At 39.1% G+C, this 16,058-nt stretch overlaps 1 protein-coding gene across 3 annotated transcripts in view; it reads left to right on the top strand.

The window, feature by feature from the left end:
- The window catches only part of CD44 (CD44 molecule (IN blood group)), a 94,001-nt gene that overhangs the window by 45,022 nt on the left and 32,921 nt on the right, over nucleotides 1-16,058 (top strand). For all 3 annotated transcript variants that reach the window (XM_067557550.1, XM_067557551.1, XM_067557552.1), the window contains 3 exons: nucleotides 338-409; nucleotides 1,111-1,347; nucleotides 3,450-3,572. In XM_067557550.1, the coding sequence (XP_067413651.1) occupies nucleotides 338-409; nucleotides 1,111-1,347; nucleotides 3,450-3,572 (432 nt within the window). The remainder of the gene's footprint in view (nucleotides 1-337; nucleotides 410-1,110; nucleotides 1,348-3,449; nucleotides 3,573-16,058) is intronic.

The following is a 16,058-nucleotide window of genomic DNA, read 5'->3' on the forward strand; positions in this document are numbered from 1 at the left end:
GAGTGGCAAAATGGGGATTTGCCCTGGGCTGAGGATCTGACCTAAATTGAGAACAACATTTTTGTGAAATTTGACTAAAATTCACCAATTTTGTCCCTTTAAAAGATGTTTACAAAATTGTTAATGTTTTCTCAAAGTCATTTTGAGAAGAGGCCCCAAGAAACTTTTCTAACAAGTGGTTGATAAAACTCTGAATCAAATAAATAGGGCAGATGAGACTGATTTTTTTCTTACCAGCTTTTGTCAAATTAATTAATTCTTAATATTATTTACTTAATTAATTAATTTACTTACTTACTTAATTAACTTAATATCTTCTGTCCCCACCTCCTTTCAGAAACCAGGGAGAAGGCATGTGAACCAATCATAAAACTAGACGCTTCTTGGGCTGATGACGAAAGCCAAATAGGTAATGTACTGCTTAAGTGAGTGATGAGCATTGATTCCATTTTCAGCTAGCAGGTTTCTCTTCTGTACATAAGTAATGCACATGTTCAATATCACGCTAAACATAAGAGAAGGAAGTGTAGAGATGGTAATATGCTGCAAGTGAAGCAATCAGACATCTATCTGCCCCCGAATTAGGCTGCATGTGACAGCATTTTTCTTGAGGCAGTACTAGTGTAGTAAATTCTCCATATTGACACTAGGTTGCTTTTAATAAATAAAGGTCAGATGTTGCGTCTTTGATGAGAGAGCTTTGTTTAAGTTTTCTATGTTCTACAGGGGTTGTGTACGCTCCACATCATGCCTAAGCCTGCTAGCCTGGAGAGCAACTGGGGATGGAAACAGGCTCTCAGGATGAAATCCTGGCTCCATTGGAGTCAGTAGGAGTTTTATCATTGACTTAAATGGTATCAAGATTTCACCCTGAAAATTAATCCAGATTTTGACCCATTTACCAGACTGGGCCCTTTATTGTAATGCATACACAAATTAGAATGACCATAGATAGATCAGTGATGGATAAAGCAGACAGACAGAAAACAAATTGGTTGATATCAGGTATGACTACAACTGTTGCCATAGCCCTTTTACCTCACCCCATAACTCCAACATTCACTATGTAAGCCTCGGATATTTAAACTGATCTCTTTCTCCTTCCATCAGTCATAGATAATGCGGATGGCTCACGTTACACTGGAGGTGTGAGAAACACAGACCCACCTCCAGTTACAGATGATGATAATGTGGGTAGTGGCTCAACACATGAGAGAAGTATAACGAACCCCACCACCATCAGAACTCACATGCCTGATGCCCCGTATGACAAAGAGACAACCCCAGATGCACTGTCAACAGATTATTCTGGATCGGGCAGAAAGGAATATCATCCGACAAGTACCAGTAAGGATAATGGATTATAACTGTTGTAACTAACATGTCCTCTTAAAATAACTGAATGAAGAATTGCACTGTGATTCCATTCTGAGAATGCTAAGGGGCATCACTGGGGGACACAACATGTTTTGGGGCTTCAAAATCTGCAAAGGCTTTGTAACCACTATAGACATGGAAAACAGAGAGCATAATCTCTGCCCTGTATTCCTGGGGCTCTTAAGAAAGAATTGGAAGGGAAAAAATCGAGTGTCTTTGTGGTCATAGAAAATTTTCACTTTCTAGGGACATTTCATAACATGAGAATGTGAAGCAATCACACATTTAAAAAAAAAGAAGTTCTGAATTTCTTCCTCCAGGAATAATTTCACAGTATGGTAACAATAGATGTTTTTAAGAGCCTGGTGTTGCTCCTCCTGAAATCAATGGGAATATTCTGATTGATTTCATTGGGAGAAAGATCAGGCTTAATGAAATCTAGCAAAACATTATTTCTATAGCAAGGAAATATCACAGCTACAAGGCAAGAGATTAACATAGTGAAGTATTTTACCAGAAGGATCTGGAAAAGCAAGTGTAGAAGCAGGTGGAGGAGGAGGACAGGACCTAGTGATCAAACTGGAATAGTCTTACCTATTCTCCAGTATGAAGATGTTTGAGGAATCCTTATTAAATAATACATGCATAAGAAGAGATTTACAATACAAAGACAGTTGAATCCCTTCTTTGAAAACCATATGTTTTAAAGTGTATTTGTTAAGCCTAGCACAATATGCAAAAAAGGTAAAAATGCTGGTGCTGTCAGCCTTCCACTATGGTGCTTCTTTTTCCAGGATATAGTGAAGGGATTTCTGTGTAAACCAAAACCAAAATTCTGCTCTGTGCTACACCCATGAAGCCCTTTAGAAGATAAAATAAAGTCTGGGAAACCATGGAGTTGGATAGGTCTGACCCAGGGGAAAATTTGTGTGGGTGAAGGGAAGAGAATTAAACTGTTTCACTTTCTTGGTTTTCTTTTTCTTTTGACTTCAAGGCATATGTGGGAGAAGATTTTCCGGTTTAATCTCTCTTTATGTTGATGGTTAAGTGCCTATTAGCTATTCATATTTGTAAGCACTTATATGGCCCACAGCCTCAGAGTCCCACAAACATTAATAAATTTGCCCTCACAAATTGGGAAGTGCTGTATGATCCCCATTTTAGAGAAGAGGAACTGAGACAGAGAAATTAAGTGACTTGCCCAAGATCCCAGAGGGAGTGTGGATTGAAGCTAGGTTTCCTTCGTTCTGCTTCAGCAGCTTAACCACAAGACCAGTCATCCTTCCTCTGTAGCAGAGAGCCTTCTCTGGGCTGTGGATACAGGCTTTCATTTAACCGTTCACTAAGCATTTACTAGTAGAGGATACCAAAAGCTCATGTCATTGTCCTACTCATTTCCTATTAAAATGTTTAGTTTATTGTTTTTTGTGTGGAAGTGTTAGCAGAGTATAAAGTTGATTTTTCGTTGCTGGTATTGTACTTGTAGGCCTGCTTCTCCACATGGCTTATCAGTGACTTCAAAACACCATGGCAGGGTAATGCCACTGTTCTCTCCATGGGAATTTATGTCAGTACAACACCCCTGTCAAATTTCATGCATCATCTTTCAATTGTTTCTCATGGAAATTCTCAGCTTTTCTGCTTACAGCTATTGTCTTTGCCTGGACCAAAGCTCAAAATATGTAATAATAATGGCAACATTACAAGTGATCTTAAGCACTTCTGTGGGTTCCAGATCCAAAGGCACCACAACTACAAGAACATAAATCCAGCTTGCATTAAGTGAACAAGCTGCTGTCTTTACCACCTTAACTGCGACACTCATTATCATTGGGCAGTTGCAAATTCACACTTCTTTGAACAATCAGGGTTAGTGATCAGACCCCAAGATTAGAAAAATTTTTATATTTAATGATGAACCACACAAAGAGCCCTGTCTCCTGTTCTTTTACCCCTCCCCGGGGCCAACAAATGAAAGACCTAGGCTTCCTATAGTATGAAAGCGCTAACAATAAGAACAGCAGGAATGAGCAAATGAAAAGTTACAGTTGAATTTACCCTTCATCACACAGACAATATTGCAGTACTCATTGATGACAAGCAAACTGAAGATTCAACTGTGATTTCACTGATAACTGATGGTGTTCCTGGAAAAGACCGTGATTTTAACAAAGGACAGCATCCCACGAGTACTAGTAAGGCTTATGGATTGTAATAACTTTGCCAAATGCAGACTATATGTAACCTATTCTCTTACTCTGGCAGAATATTATGGTAAGTAGCCAGGTACTTATCATCTTCAGCATTGGAACAACATTTCAAGACAGAGCTTTCTGGAGCGGTTAAATCAGAAATGACATCTAGGGTATGATGGCAGTCATTGGTCATCAGAAGGGACAAGAAGGGCAAAAACGTTTGCCTTGGCACCTTGTGCATAAAGTTAAGAAATGATTCATGGCCTCTTTGGTGGATATCTCCCATGTGCCCTTTTGTCACATCTATTCAGCCTACACCAAGCAACATAATTTAGTTTGTCTGGAGCTGTGAAGACACTGTATAAGAGAATTAGAAGTGGAATTTCTTTCCCTTTATGCAGAATATACTTGCTTTGATACTGGGTTCGTCAGTGTGTGGTTTTAACTCATTCATGGCTGTGAGGTAGGCAGCATAGGCCAAAATCCTGACTTAACTGACTAAGAATGTATTTTCAGGGAGTGACTGAATTAAGGCTGGCAGTGCCATTATGCTTGTGCTCTGCAAAAAGGAATAGATCACATTTCCAGTGTTTTTGTCATTTGCAGCATGACCACAGAAGTGCTAGGCTTACCAAGCCCTTTGGGGCTTTGGGGCATTTGAAGGAACATAGAACTCTACCACTGTTTCCTGCCCTACTCCTGAATAACTGTGCTACAGTGTGTAAAAATCAACTCTCCATGATAACTTTCTTCAGCATTCAGTGCACCTAAGCACCATGGGGGAGGATCTTACCAGTAGTGTGACTGCAACATTAAGTAAAATCAATTTACATTTTTTAAAATGGGGCTTTAAATTTATTTGATAGAATTCTTCATTTTAAAGTTTTGGGATTTTTCTTTTGTGTTCAGGAAGTGGGGAACCGTTAGGAAAGGGATAGATATAAGACAGTAAATACTATAATGCCACTATATAAAGCCATGGTACGCCCACACCTTGAATATTACATGCAGTTTTGGTTGCTCCATCTCAAAAAAGATATATTAGAATGGGAAAAGGCATAGAGAAGGGCACCAAAAATGATTACGGGTATGGAACAGCTTCCATATGAGGAGAGATTAAGAAGTCTGGGACTGTTCAGGTTGGAAAAGAAACGACTAAAGGCGATATGATAGAAGTCCATAAAATCATGAATGGTGTGGAGAAAGTGAATAAGGAAGTGTTATTTACCCCTTAACATAACACACGAACCAGGGGTCACCCAATGAAATTATAAGCAGTAGGTTTGGATGACAAAGGATAGATCAGTGTGGCCATTTCTGTGGTCTTATGGGTGCTTGGAGGGACACAAATGTTGCTGGAAAGAGAAACATTGAATGTGGTGGAGAGTTTCTTGTTGGGATTCCCTCTGAGACCTTTTCCACTCGGCTCAACCAGAACACTGTGTCCAGTTCTGGAAGAACACTTTATCCAGTTCTCTGTAACCAAAGAAATCAATTCAACTCTGGATTCGTCACTAACATTTCTTTATTGGCATACAGTCAAACTACATTTGAGTTGATCAGGCTCAAAAGCAGAGGTTGGGCACAGGATATACCACTAATCCAAGCTACATAATCATGGATTAGCTATCAACCTACGGGACCCCTTTGGGGGGACGCCAAAGATTCCAGGGGGTCTATGAGGCTTCAGTAATATTGAGGTCATTTAACCCCCGAGCTCCACACCAGCCACGTGCAGCCCCCCCCCTGCGAAGTTCCATGCCGTCCGGAGCGGAGGAGCAGCCTCTCCCAGTCCTGCACTGTCGAGGCGTCCAGACAGAGAGGAGCAGCCCCGCACTGGTGAGGGCCTGGAGCAGTCCTGGCCAACCCGCTAGAGCCCGCCTCTATTACCCTCAGTCCATGAGGGATGGAAAGAGGCAGGGCCACACGGGGCATGCGATGAAAGGGTTAGCTTCTTACTCATGTAAGAGTAATTTATTATTATGATGTAGTTTTGTGTTATTGTTATGTGTGTTTATAGGAGTTATATATGTTTATGGCCGGTGAGACTGGTGGGCAGGGAGGTGCGTGTTTTACCTAGTGTTAACTAGCAGGGCTCTCACTCAAAAAGGTTGGGATCCACTGCTTATAGACGCACTTACACTTAATACTATTGGTTAATACATTGCATAATTTATTTTATGTTTGGTGTACTAATTTTTATAACTGATCCCGGTAAAGATCATGAATTGTCCAAGAGCTGCAGCATATGCTAGTAAGCAAAGTTTATCACATGTTACTCTTCTTACTATTTTGTTATCTACTAACTACATATTATTGAAAAGGCCACTTGTGAGTTTATGCTTTGTCCATTGTTAACCTCTGCTTCCTTACTCTCTTCCTTTGTTCCTTCTTGCACTGTTTGTGCAAGGCCTCCATTTCTACTGGCTCCTGACTGCTGGCTTTATGTGATAAACATTGGACTGGTGGAGAAAGAAAATAATGGAATGATCTCTTTCCTCCATTTCTTGCTTCAACATCAATGCCAGTGGAACATAAGCATGTGCATAAAGTTAAGCATATGCTTAAGTGCTTTCCTGGACAGGGTTAGATAGATGACAGATCTCCTGATCGCCATAGGTATGGCAGATATTTTCCTAATCACTCAGGTAATATAGCAGAGTTAGAAAAGTAAGATTCCTTACAGTGGCATTAAAAGCTTTATGAAGAGGGGCAAGCTTCTTGTGTAAACAAATGTGATCTTCTGCCTGAGAAAATGTGAAAGAGATTCACACCTTATGGACATCATCAGATGGAGACATAAAAGGTCAAATAATGTTCAGAATAAGGTTTTGTATGATTTTTCCATAATTTAAAAAAAAAAATCATCAAAATTAATTTTCCAGTGGTAGGTTTGGATGTGGAGCAAGACATTCTCTACAGTGTGGTCACTGGCAACCTAAATTTTGCTAGAGACTAGTAGGGAGAAAAACAGTTCCAAAATGGCATAAAAGCTTGCCTTGTTTTGCAATTTTGTCTGGTTGTTTCTACTGGGATTTTATTTCTTCTTGGTTTTTGTCTTTCTTTGCATGAATGGTTTCGTGGTGTTGGAAAACCTGTGTAATCTGGAAAGGGGCTCAGTGATGGACATTTGGTTTTCTTTTCCCTAATTGTTGATGAAATGCATTGACACTAAAGGCTCACACTCCTTCACTGGCATGACAAAGTTTTGGGGTGAAAATTAGAGCTGAGTGTAATTTCAGTGAAAAAATTATAGAAAGAAATTCAGTGATATAGTGCATGTGTGTGTGGAAAATATGTTGCTATTTCTCGATCAGCTCTAGTGTGAAAATATTGTCAAGATTGCTCATAAATATAAGGTGGTGCAGTAACTTTCCTAGTAAATCTGCCACTTACAAACTTTACTGACAGGAACTATCAGTATTGCTCAACAGCATCTTCTTTAACTCAGAGCAAGGCAATGTGTGAATTATACCTACAGAGATTTCATTTTACTGCATCACAAACTAGCAAAACACATTTCAAAATAAGTGGTTACATTTATGCTATTTGTCTCCCTGAATGATCTTCTCCCAGATAATTCTGTATTATGGGGGAAAATTAGTTGAAGAAGAGAATTTTAGGGATTAGTTCCCATTATGTAGTATTCAGATCATGCAGACACTGAGGCTTATTATCATTCCGTAACCATGATTTAGGGTCCCAAGACAGGATCTCACAGATTGGTAAGTAAATCATACTGCTTAGGATAAACAAAATGGGGCCAGCTTTATTCCCATTAGGAGTTTACCCCCAGAGAAAGCCAAAACATAGTTCTTAGGTAGGATGAAAAAATCATAGCCTAGATATCACAGTGGCTGTATAAATGCATGAAAAGAGAAACTGAGAACATCAAAGGGATAGCCAACAATACTGCATCCACTTATCTGTAGCCTCAAACCCATGCAATTATATATGGATAACAAGTTACATGCTAGCTCTTCCAAGTGGGTCTTTACAATGCATTGGAAATGGCAGGTTGCTGCTGCTACTTGGTCTGCCATTATTGTTGCTATTTCCTCTTCTGTTGCTGCATCTGCATTGCACATTGTCACTGGGATGTCCTCCATCAGTTTCACAACCCTGATCTCAGGATGTTGTGAATGAATGGATGAGGGGGGAAAACAGTGATAGTGTTGAATAGAGCAGAGGGCCCTGTCTACTGTCCTCTTTCTTTACTCTTTACACAGAGATCTGGTGTAAGAGGAGCAAAGAGGTGAAAGTATTGTGAATAGTGGCTCATTAAATAAAATGTTGATAATTCATCCAGCCATCACCAGAGCAGGTGAGGATTCCCGACATGGGGCACATCATGAAAACGCTACGCAAGGTCAAGACATTTTTGGATTCATTCCTTTGCTGCAGCACTCTACACATCACAAAGAAGAGTATCCCACCACTGTTACCAAGGGTAATGGATTATAATAATTTTATCTAATGTACTGCCTATAAGATCTGTTAAGTAGCCTGTGTAAAGAGCAGCTCAAAAGAAGGAACCTGGCTGACAATCAGCTTTTCTCCTGCTCAGTGAGTTTGCCATGTATTTGCAGGTTTTATTTCCCATTGACCAGACTCTGAAAGGAACAAAGCATCCACAGCACTCTACTGAAGAAATTCTCACCCTGTTTTCTCTCTCCAAGCTCAACTATTCCTTTTGCTGGATCCTTTAGGGTAGTCATGCTATACCTGTGGATTTGCCAGGGTATCAATATAGCCAGGCTTTGCAGGTTCAATGACATCACTGATCTCTGAATTAGAGAAGCTTACACAGAAATTTCCAGCAAACGTCTTTAAGACAGGGGTTGAGGAATTTATAGCCTGGCTGTCACATGTTCCTTTGTAAAGACATAAGAAAGACGCAGATGGCTAGAAAGCTTAAAAACACATGGATAGAGAGCTCCCCAACAACAATATATACTCTTCACTAATTTGTAGCCTGAAACCCTTGTGATATATAGAACACATGATTACCCTCCTGCACTCTCAAGTGGCTCATTACAACATGATGGAAATGACATGTTTATGCTGCTACTTAGTCCTTTGCTGCATCTCCTTCCTCTTAGCTGTTACTGCTGCTGCTTTGCTTATTATCATGAGGATGCTCTCCACCAAATTTACATCTTCTCATCCCAAGATGATGTGTGTGGGTGGATAAGAAAAGAACACTGATAGTGGTAAACATAACCAGTGGTCTTCTCTATTATCCTGCTCTTTCTCACAATATTCACCAAAGACGGACAAAGATTGTGGTCTTGTCCATAGGGGGACGGTCAGAAAGATTAATCCAAGTTAACAAAAGGTGTAAATTTAAGGTGGATAAATTAAACTGCATCAAAGCCCTGTTTGGATTCTCCCATTCAGAATTAAAGTAGCCTTAATTTGGTTTAATTTAATTTACTATAAAGTGAATTAAACTAAACCGAATTAAGCCCCTTTAATTCTGAATGAGTGTTCATACTGCAGTTTAATGCAATTTAACTAATCCTCCTTAATTTCACACCTTTAATTAATTTGTCTTAATTTTCCTGAGTCTCCTCCATGTAGACGAGCCCTGACTGTCAGAAGAGCAAAAGCCGAAAATAATAATGGGGTGGTCGCATAACAAATAATTCATTGACCCATCATCATAGCAGATGAAGACTCACACCATGGGGCAAATCATGAAAACTCAACTCAAGATCATTGGATTCCTGGATTTATTCCTGTGACATGGCACTCTACAGATCACAAGGAAGTGCACCTTACCTCTGCCAGCAAGGGTAAAACATTACAACAGTTATAGATAATTTATTTCATACAGAGTAATATGCTAACACTAAGTAAACACATAAGAATAAACTCGTCATTGATAGGATCTGGCAGCTAATCAGCTTTTCTCCTGTTATCTGAATTGTCCATTTATTCCCTAGTTTTGTTTCCAATGGGTGAGATCCTGAGAGGTGCTGAGCACATGTAACGTCCCACTGAATACGTTCTTCATCGTTTTTCTCCCTCCAGACCCTGTTAGTCCTACTTTCTGATTTCCTATATTAAATAAGTCCCAGCAGGACTACAAGGACTATTCTAAAAACATTATTATGTTATACCTTTGGTGAATTATACCTTTGGTGGCTCAGTAAATAAAAAGTTCTTAGCGTATTTAACTTCACTGTGACAGACGTGAACTTTAACTTCACTGTGACAGACGTAGGCTCACATGAAGATGGTGCAGATGGTGCAAGATTTATTAAAACCTGGATTTTCTCCTGAAGGGGATAACTATGATGATAAGGAACAGCAACAACCTCATACCAATAAGGATAATAACTGATGATCTTTTGATGTAATGAGTTTTATTTTAAGTCTGTAGATATAGCTCAGTAAAGAGTGACACTGGAACTATTGACCTATCCTTGGAAGAATGACGTATTCCAGCGTTGTCATTTTAGATCAGGTGACTGTGTGTGCCACTAATTCCAGAAACGGCATAAGCAGCATGATGATAGATATGATTGATCAGAACAGGGAAGAGATCTCCCTCCTCTACCCCAGGGTTTTCATTTTGAAAAAACCCTGTGTTCAGAGTTTCAAAACTTTTGTGAACTTGTGGCATCTAGCTTTACTGGCGCACCATTAATGACAGTTTAAAGAAACAATCAGAAACATTTTTCACAAAACATCATTGTCATTCCTTAGCATGATCTGAACTGGGAGGCAGGATGGTTCACCAGATTTCTATAGACACGGCAGACATTTCCTTTATCTCTGAGTTTATGACCACTTGATTTCGTGACTAATGTATTTAACAGAGATGGGACCATATCCAGATCTGAACACTTCTGTTTGGTGAAATATGATTTCAGAGGGGGTTTGAAATCTGAGCTTCATGGCTAACTTCTATCTGAATCATCATCCGACCCAGAAGCTGAGTTCCAATCTTCCCCAGAATTTGCTGGAGGTTAAATCTGAAATTAAACACATTTTGACTCAGATATATGTCTGGTCTTTAATTGAGTGGGTATTGTCTGAGAAGGAGGATTATTCTTGCATAAATCAGTGTGATTCCCCACTTCAAAAGTAATTTCTTTTGCTCAATATCCATGAACAGACTATGACACCGTATTAGATTTTTCTGGCTCTGAGAAGAGCAATATCCTCTTGCAGTAAAAACTCAGTAACATAAGGTAAGGCAAATGTGATTTTTCTTTATTGTTATGTTAATATATTATCAGTGCGGCTTTTCCTGAGATAGGGTTATGTGGCTACTGTAAGCTCTCCCTCTGTGTACAGATCTCTGGCAACAGAAGTGTTTAGGACTGGAAGATGGAAAATATATTTTAAATACATTAGGGTATTTCAGATATTTTTGTTTTCTTGAATTTATTGGTGTTTGTGGTGATATTTTCTTTGGCTATCCCTCAGTTCTAGCAGATGGCTTTATGCCCATTACCTATACTCTAGTTCAGCATGATATATATTCTCTCGGCAGGGACTTTTGTTTTCCTTGCACTGATAATACATTGGACCCTAGCTCATGTCCTCATCCTGCTCTCATAGATATAGCATGTTACTCTTGCTGCTTGATCTGTCATTATTGCTGCTAGTCCTGTTGCTGCATCGGCTTCCTTTTCTGTTGTTGCAGCAGGTTTGCCCATTAGTGCTGGGACGTGCTCCATCAATCTTGCTCCTCCTGATCTCAGGATGATGTGACTGAATTGATGAGAGGAAAAAAGATGAACAAAACAGAAAGTGCTTCTGGCTGTCATCTTCTTTCTCTACTGTGTAGAAAGGGAAAAGACAAAGATGTTGTATACAGAGATCAAAAGGTGAAAATTGGAAGTGGTGGGTCAGTAAATAAGGTGTTCAATGATTGATTCAGCTATCAGTATACGAGGACTTTCATCATGGAAACTCTACTCAAGGCCAACAGATGCCTGGATTTATTCCTTCCTGGCAGCACTCTGCAGATCACAAGGAAGAGTATACCTCTGCGGCTGGCCATTGTAATCATTTAACCTAATGTACCCCATCTACTGCTGACGACAACCCTGAGCAAAAGAGGAGTCCAAAAGAACAAACTCCCTGATGGCAAATAGCTATTAATCAGCTATTCTCATCCTATTTGTGTTTTTTATTTATTGCTAATTCTATGTGGAATCCCCTGTCATTGGAAGATTTTGAGAACAGTCTAGACAAACACATGTCAGGGATGGACTAGGTATACATAGTCTTGCCTAAGCACATGGGGTGGACTACAGGACTTCTTGAGGTCCCTTCCAACGCCAGATTTTTATGATTCTATGATCCTATATCCTATGACCAGATCATGAGAAAATGCTGAACACTTGTAACTCCTTAACGTAGGTCCTCAACACCTCTCAGGATTTAGCCCAGTGCAAGCAACCCAAGCATTATTTATAATTTTATGCTATCCCCCATCAGAATTAATATGGTGAATTTGGAGTTCACTATTAAAGGGCGTATGCAAAAGGGGAGGACTCATAGATGAAAGTGATAGCTCAACTCCATAAGTTATTTTCTTTATTAGCCTGCTTCTGTCTGGGAGAAGAAATAGTTTGTTGGTGAATGACTTGAAACAGTGAACAGATATGGTCACTTTAAAAATTGTAATTTATAGTAAGGTATTTATTATACTTTTCCTACTGAATCATACAGACAGAGGAAAATCTGTGCTCAGTCTGCATTGTGTTGGGTTTTTTTCCATTCTCTGTCATTATTGCAGATATTTTAGTCATGGATTTGTCCCTTCCAAGCTATCTTTCTTCCTTCTTGACCCTAACAATTAAATCTTCATAACCCGATACTCATGATAAATATCATGAGTATCTCTTGACATGAAAATCATAATCATGCCCAAAATTTGTCTTTATTTCAGGGAAGGGCCAAATCCAAGGAGGCATTGTTTTGACTTTCTTTGATAGTACAGTCCAGTCATTTCTGCTATTGTGAATCCTTGACCTATTATTCAGGGATAATTTCGAGCAAATTCACATCTTCTGAAAGAAAATGTGATATCAGTAGATGGTTTCTCTGCAGTTTTTTCCTCCCAAGCCATTTCCGCTTTCTTCCAGTAAAAGTGTAAAATCTGTTGTAAAAACAAGAGATGAAGATATAATTGTCTGGGTGGTGGCTCATTATCTGAAAGTTCACATCAGATTTAACATCATCACAACAGATGTGGACTCACAGGCGAATACTACAGATGATGAAGATTTTAGGCAAAATCTGCTGAACCATGGCTCTCTTCTTGAAGGAGAAAACAATGAGACGAGGGAAGAGCATCCTACAAGCACCTGTAAGGATACTGAATTATAATCCCCTTTGTTCATTTATCTTATATAACTCTTATGGACCCAATCAGTTTCAAACTCATAAAATCAGTCAGTTTTTGCCGAAGTAAAGTCTGAGGAAAAAATAAATAACAGCCTTAGGATTTGGTCCTATACTTATTATAGAAAAATGTGTTGCTTAGTGCTGTTTTTATACATGCCCACCCTTGGAAAGATGTCAAAGGCCTCTCGAAAAGTACTTCTGGTGCAGAAATGTCATTCCCAGAGACATGACTTTGGGCAGTGCTTAGTCCAGAAGTGGCATTGCCAACACAATGACATTTATTGGGAAGCAGGGAGTAAACTTCTCTGCTTTTTGCCTGGGCTGGCATTTTAAAAGCCCCATGTTCAGAATTCCATAGCTTTTCTGAACTTGTTTCATCCATATCTGTCATGCACCATTTGTAACCTTTGCATTAGGGGACTATAACATGATTTCTTTTCTATAAAACATTGTCACCATTTCTGAGAAAGAATTAATCTGGATTAATTAAAATTCACCACTTCTTCATAGATGCAGGAGGTATTTCTCTTAACAATTGATCTTTATTAGTGCCATATTTTCTGAGTAATGAAATTAGTCTGGTGGTGTAAATTTCACTTGTAATTAAATGGTGCATGAGCAAGGGGAGGCTTTCCACTGAAATCAGTGTCACTTCCTGCTTCAGAAGCTATGTCTTTTGCTGAGTGTTGCTGAGGAAACCCATGGCACTGTTTTTAACTCATTTCTAGCTGTGAGAGGGGCAATAGCAGGTGAGCACTGTAACAAGCATCTAGCGCTTAAGTGTGCTGGTAAGAGACTGGTTTATTTTCTGGCCTCAGTCACATGACATAGGTCAAGTTTACATAGCAAGGGTGGGAATGTCCTGAATCCAGGGCCTAATGTTACAAGTGGGATGGAATGCATAAACAATTCTGTAATGTTTAAAGTAAGGTGCTGTGCAAAATGTTTTTAAAATGTTTGTGAAAAATTGAGTTTGATTCTACTAGTATAGGGTTGTGTATGTGGAGATGTGTGTATCCAGTTTTGCAATCTGGTCTTTGACAACATAACTTAAAGGGAGAAAACCATCTAAGAGAACTAAAGGCTACATCCTGCAGTCCTTACTGAAGTCAGTGGGGGATTTGCTTGCATAAGGACTGCAATATTTGGCTTAAAAGTTTTACTTTGGGATTGTTTTCTTGGTTTCTTGCTGTTTTATGGTGGGATTCTCTGTGAGTTCATCTGGTTTTGAGCTGATGGTCTTATCTCCGGCACATACTCTAAGCACGTCCTGTGTATTCTCTGATTTCCTTGCCCTAACCATTTACAATGTTCATTGATGCCAGATGCTCAAACCTTTATCTTGAACTCATATTCATCTCAATATTGTCATGTTTATTGACCACTTCCTCTTCCCATTTAATTCAATGGCTGAACTTCTAATTATTTCTTTTGATTTCAAAGGGAGTAGGATAAGAACCTTTCTTTTTTGGTGCAAGTATGCACAAATTTTCAACTTCCATGTGTAAGGCTGACATATTGGTGATATTTCTGGACTTTCCTGTCATCCAGTAGTGGTCTCTGCAACCTGCTGGTGCCGTGTTTCCATTATACCTCCAAGGTTTTCTTTTCATTGCATGACAAACTAGACAGAAAAAGATCTATTCTGAATTTTTTGCATTACAGAATATACTCTACCTTCTACTGTCTGCTTGTTAGAATTAGTTAGTTGTAATTACAAAATAGTAAGTTAAATGCCCTTGTGACTAATATTGATCCAGTTTCTGCGGGCAGTACAGTTTCACTGTCACTAACAAAAGATGAGTTAAATAGTCAAATAACAGAATGACTGCTTCTATTTGGTCTGCCACTGCTATTTGGTCTGCTTCTACAAATTCCATTGTTCTTGCTACTTTGCTCTGTATTACTGGGAGAAATTCCAGAAAGTTCACATCTCCTGATACCAGAATTGTGTGAGTGGATGGATGAGAAAACCAGTGATACAGCTGAACAAAGCAGAGGGTCACCTCTATTTTCCTTTTGTTTCTCCACTATATACACAAAGTAAAAGACAAAGACCAGGTGTGAGAATAGTAACAAATGGGAATCATGTAAGTTAAGGCTCAGCAATAAAGTGCTCTACATTTATTTAACTATTGTCCTAACAGCTGTGGATCCCCACCATGACACACGTCATGAAGCCACCCCCCAAGAGAAACCATTTTTTTTCCCCTGGTGGCATTTTGGAAATTCCAATGAACAGCACCCAACAACTTCCAGTAACGGTAAAGAATTTATATAATTTCACCTAAGCGGCTTTGCTTAAAGTCTTTTGATAAAACTGAGTGGAAGGCAGCATGGAAGTACAAACCCTGCATAGACATGAAGTGGTAGCCAAACATCCTTTCTGATACTGTGTTGGATCTTTGTGTGTTCCCTGTGTCTGTTTCCAATAAGAATAACCCAAACACTCTTTTATATTCACTATATATTCTCCAGAGTTAACTTGTTGAGTCTTGAGGTCCTAATCTAGTGCACTAATACACAGCATATGCAAAGAGGAAGGCTTAATGGAAAAACACAGGTGAAAACTTGCATACTAGATAGTTAGCTATTGCAGTGATGAGAACATTTAAAATGTGCATAATAAGAAAGGCTTTAGAAAGTGGTTCATTTTATAAGCATAGGTGGCATGTCTATAGCCACATAAAGCCCCATTTCTAACTGAGAAAGAATATATTTTGTTGGTAGCATCACAGGAATAGAAGAACAGGGTTATGTTTACAGCTACAAATTATGTGAAAGGGATTTATTAAGATTTCTTCATTGGAACAGTCACATTGAAATAAAGAATGCGTCTATTAAATGTACCTGGCCATTATTTTCTTTGGTTATTTTTTTAAATGAAGGTATTCTTCCTCCAAACCTGGATTCTCCACTGGCTGCATCCTCCACTGAAGTCATCATAACCGTATATTTCTGACATAAAGTCAGAGCAGGATTAAATTCAAGGAAGAATATGGGTTGTACAAAGGAAAAGCCCTTGATCAATCACAGTTAGCTTTTAGCATAAGACAAGATCTATTAGACTTGTCAACAAAGGGCCACATGCAGGACAAGCAGGACTCTCTGTGA

Source organism: Emydura macquarii, unplaced genomic scaffold (genome assembly GCF_026122565.2).
Source record: "Emydura macquarii macquarii isolate MOO-44397 ecotype Brisbane River unplaced genomic scaffold, CSIRO-AGI_Emac_v2 contig_1876, whole genome shotgun sequence".
NCBI classification, from domain to species: Eukaryota; Metazoa; Chordata; order Testudines; family Chelidae; genus Emydura; species Emydura macquarii.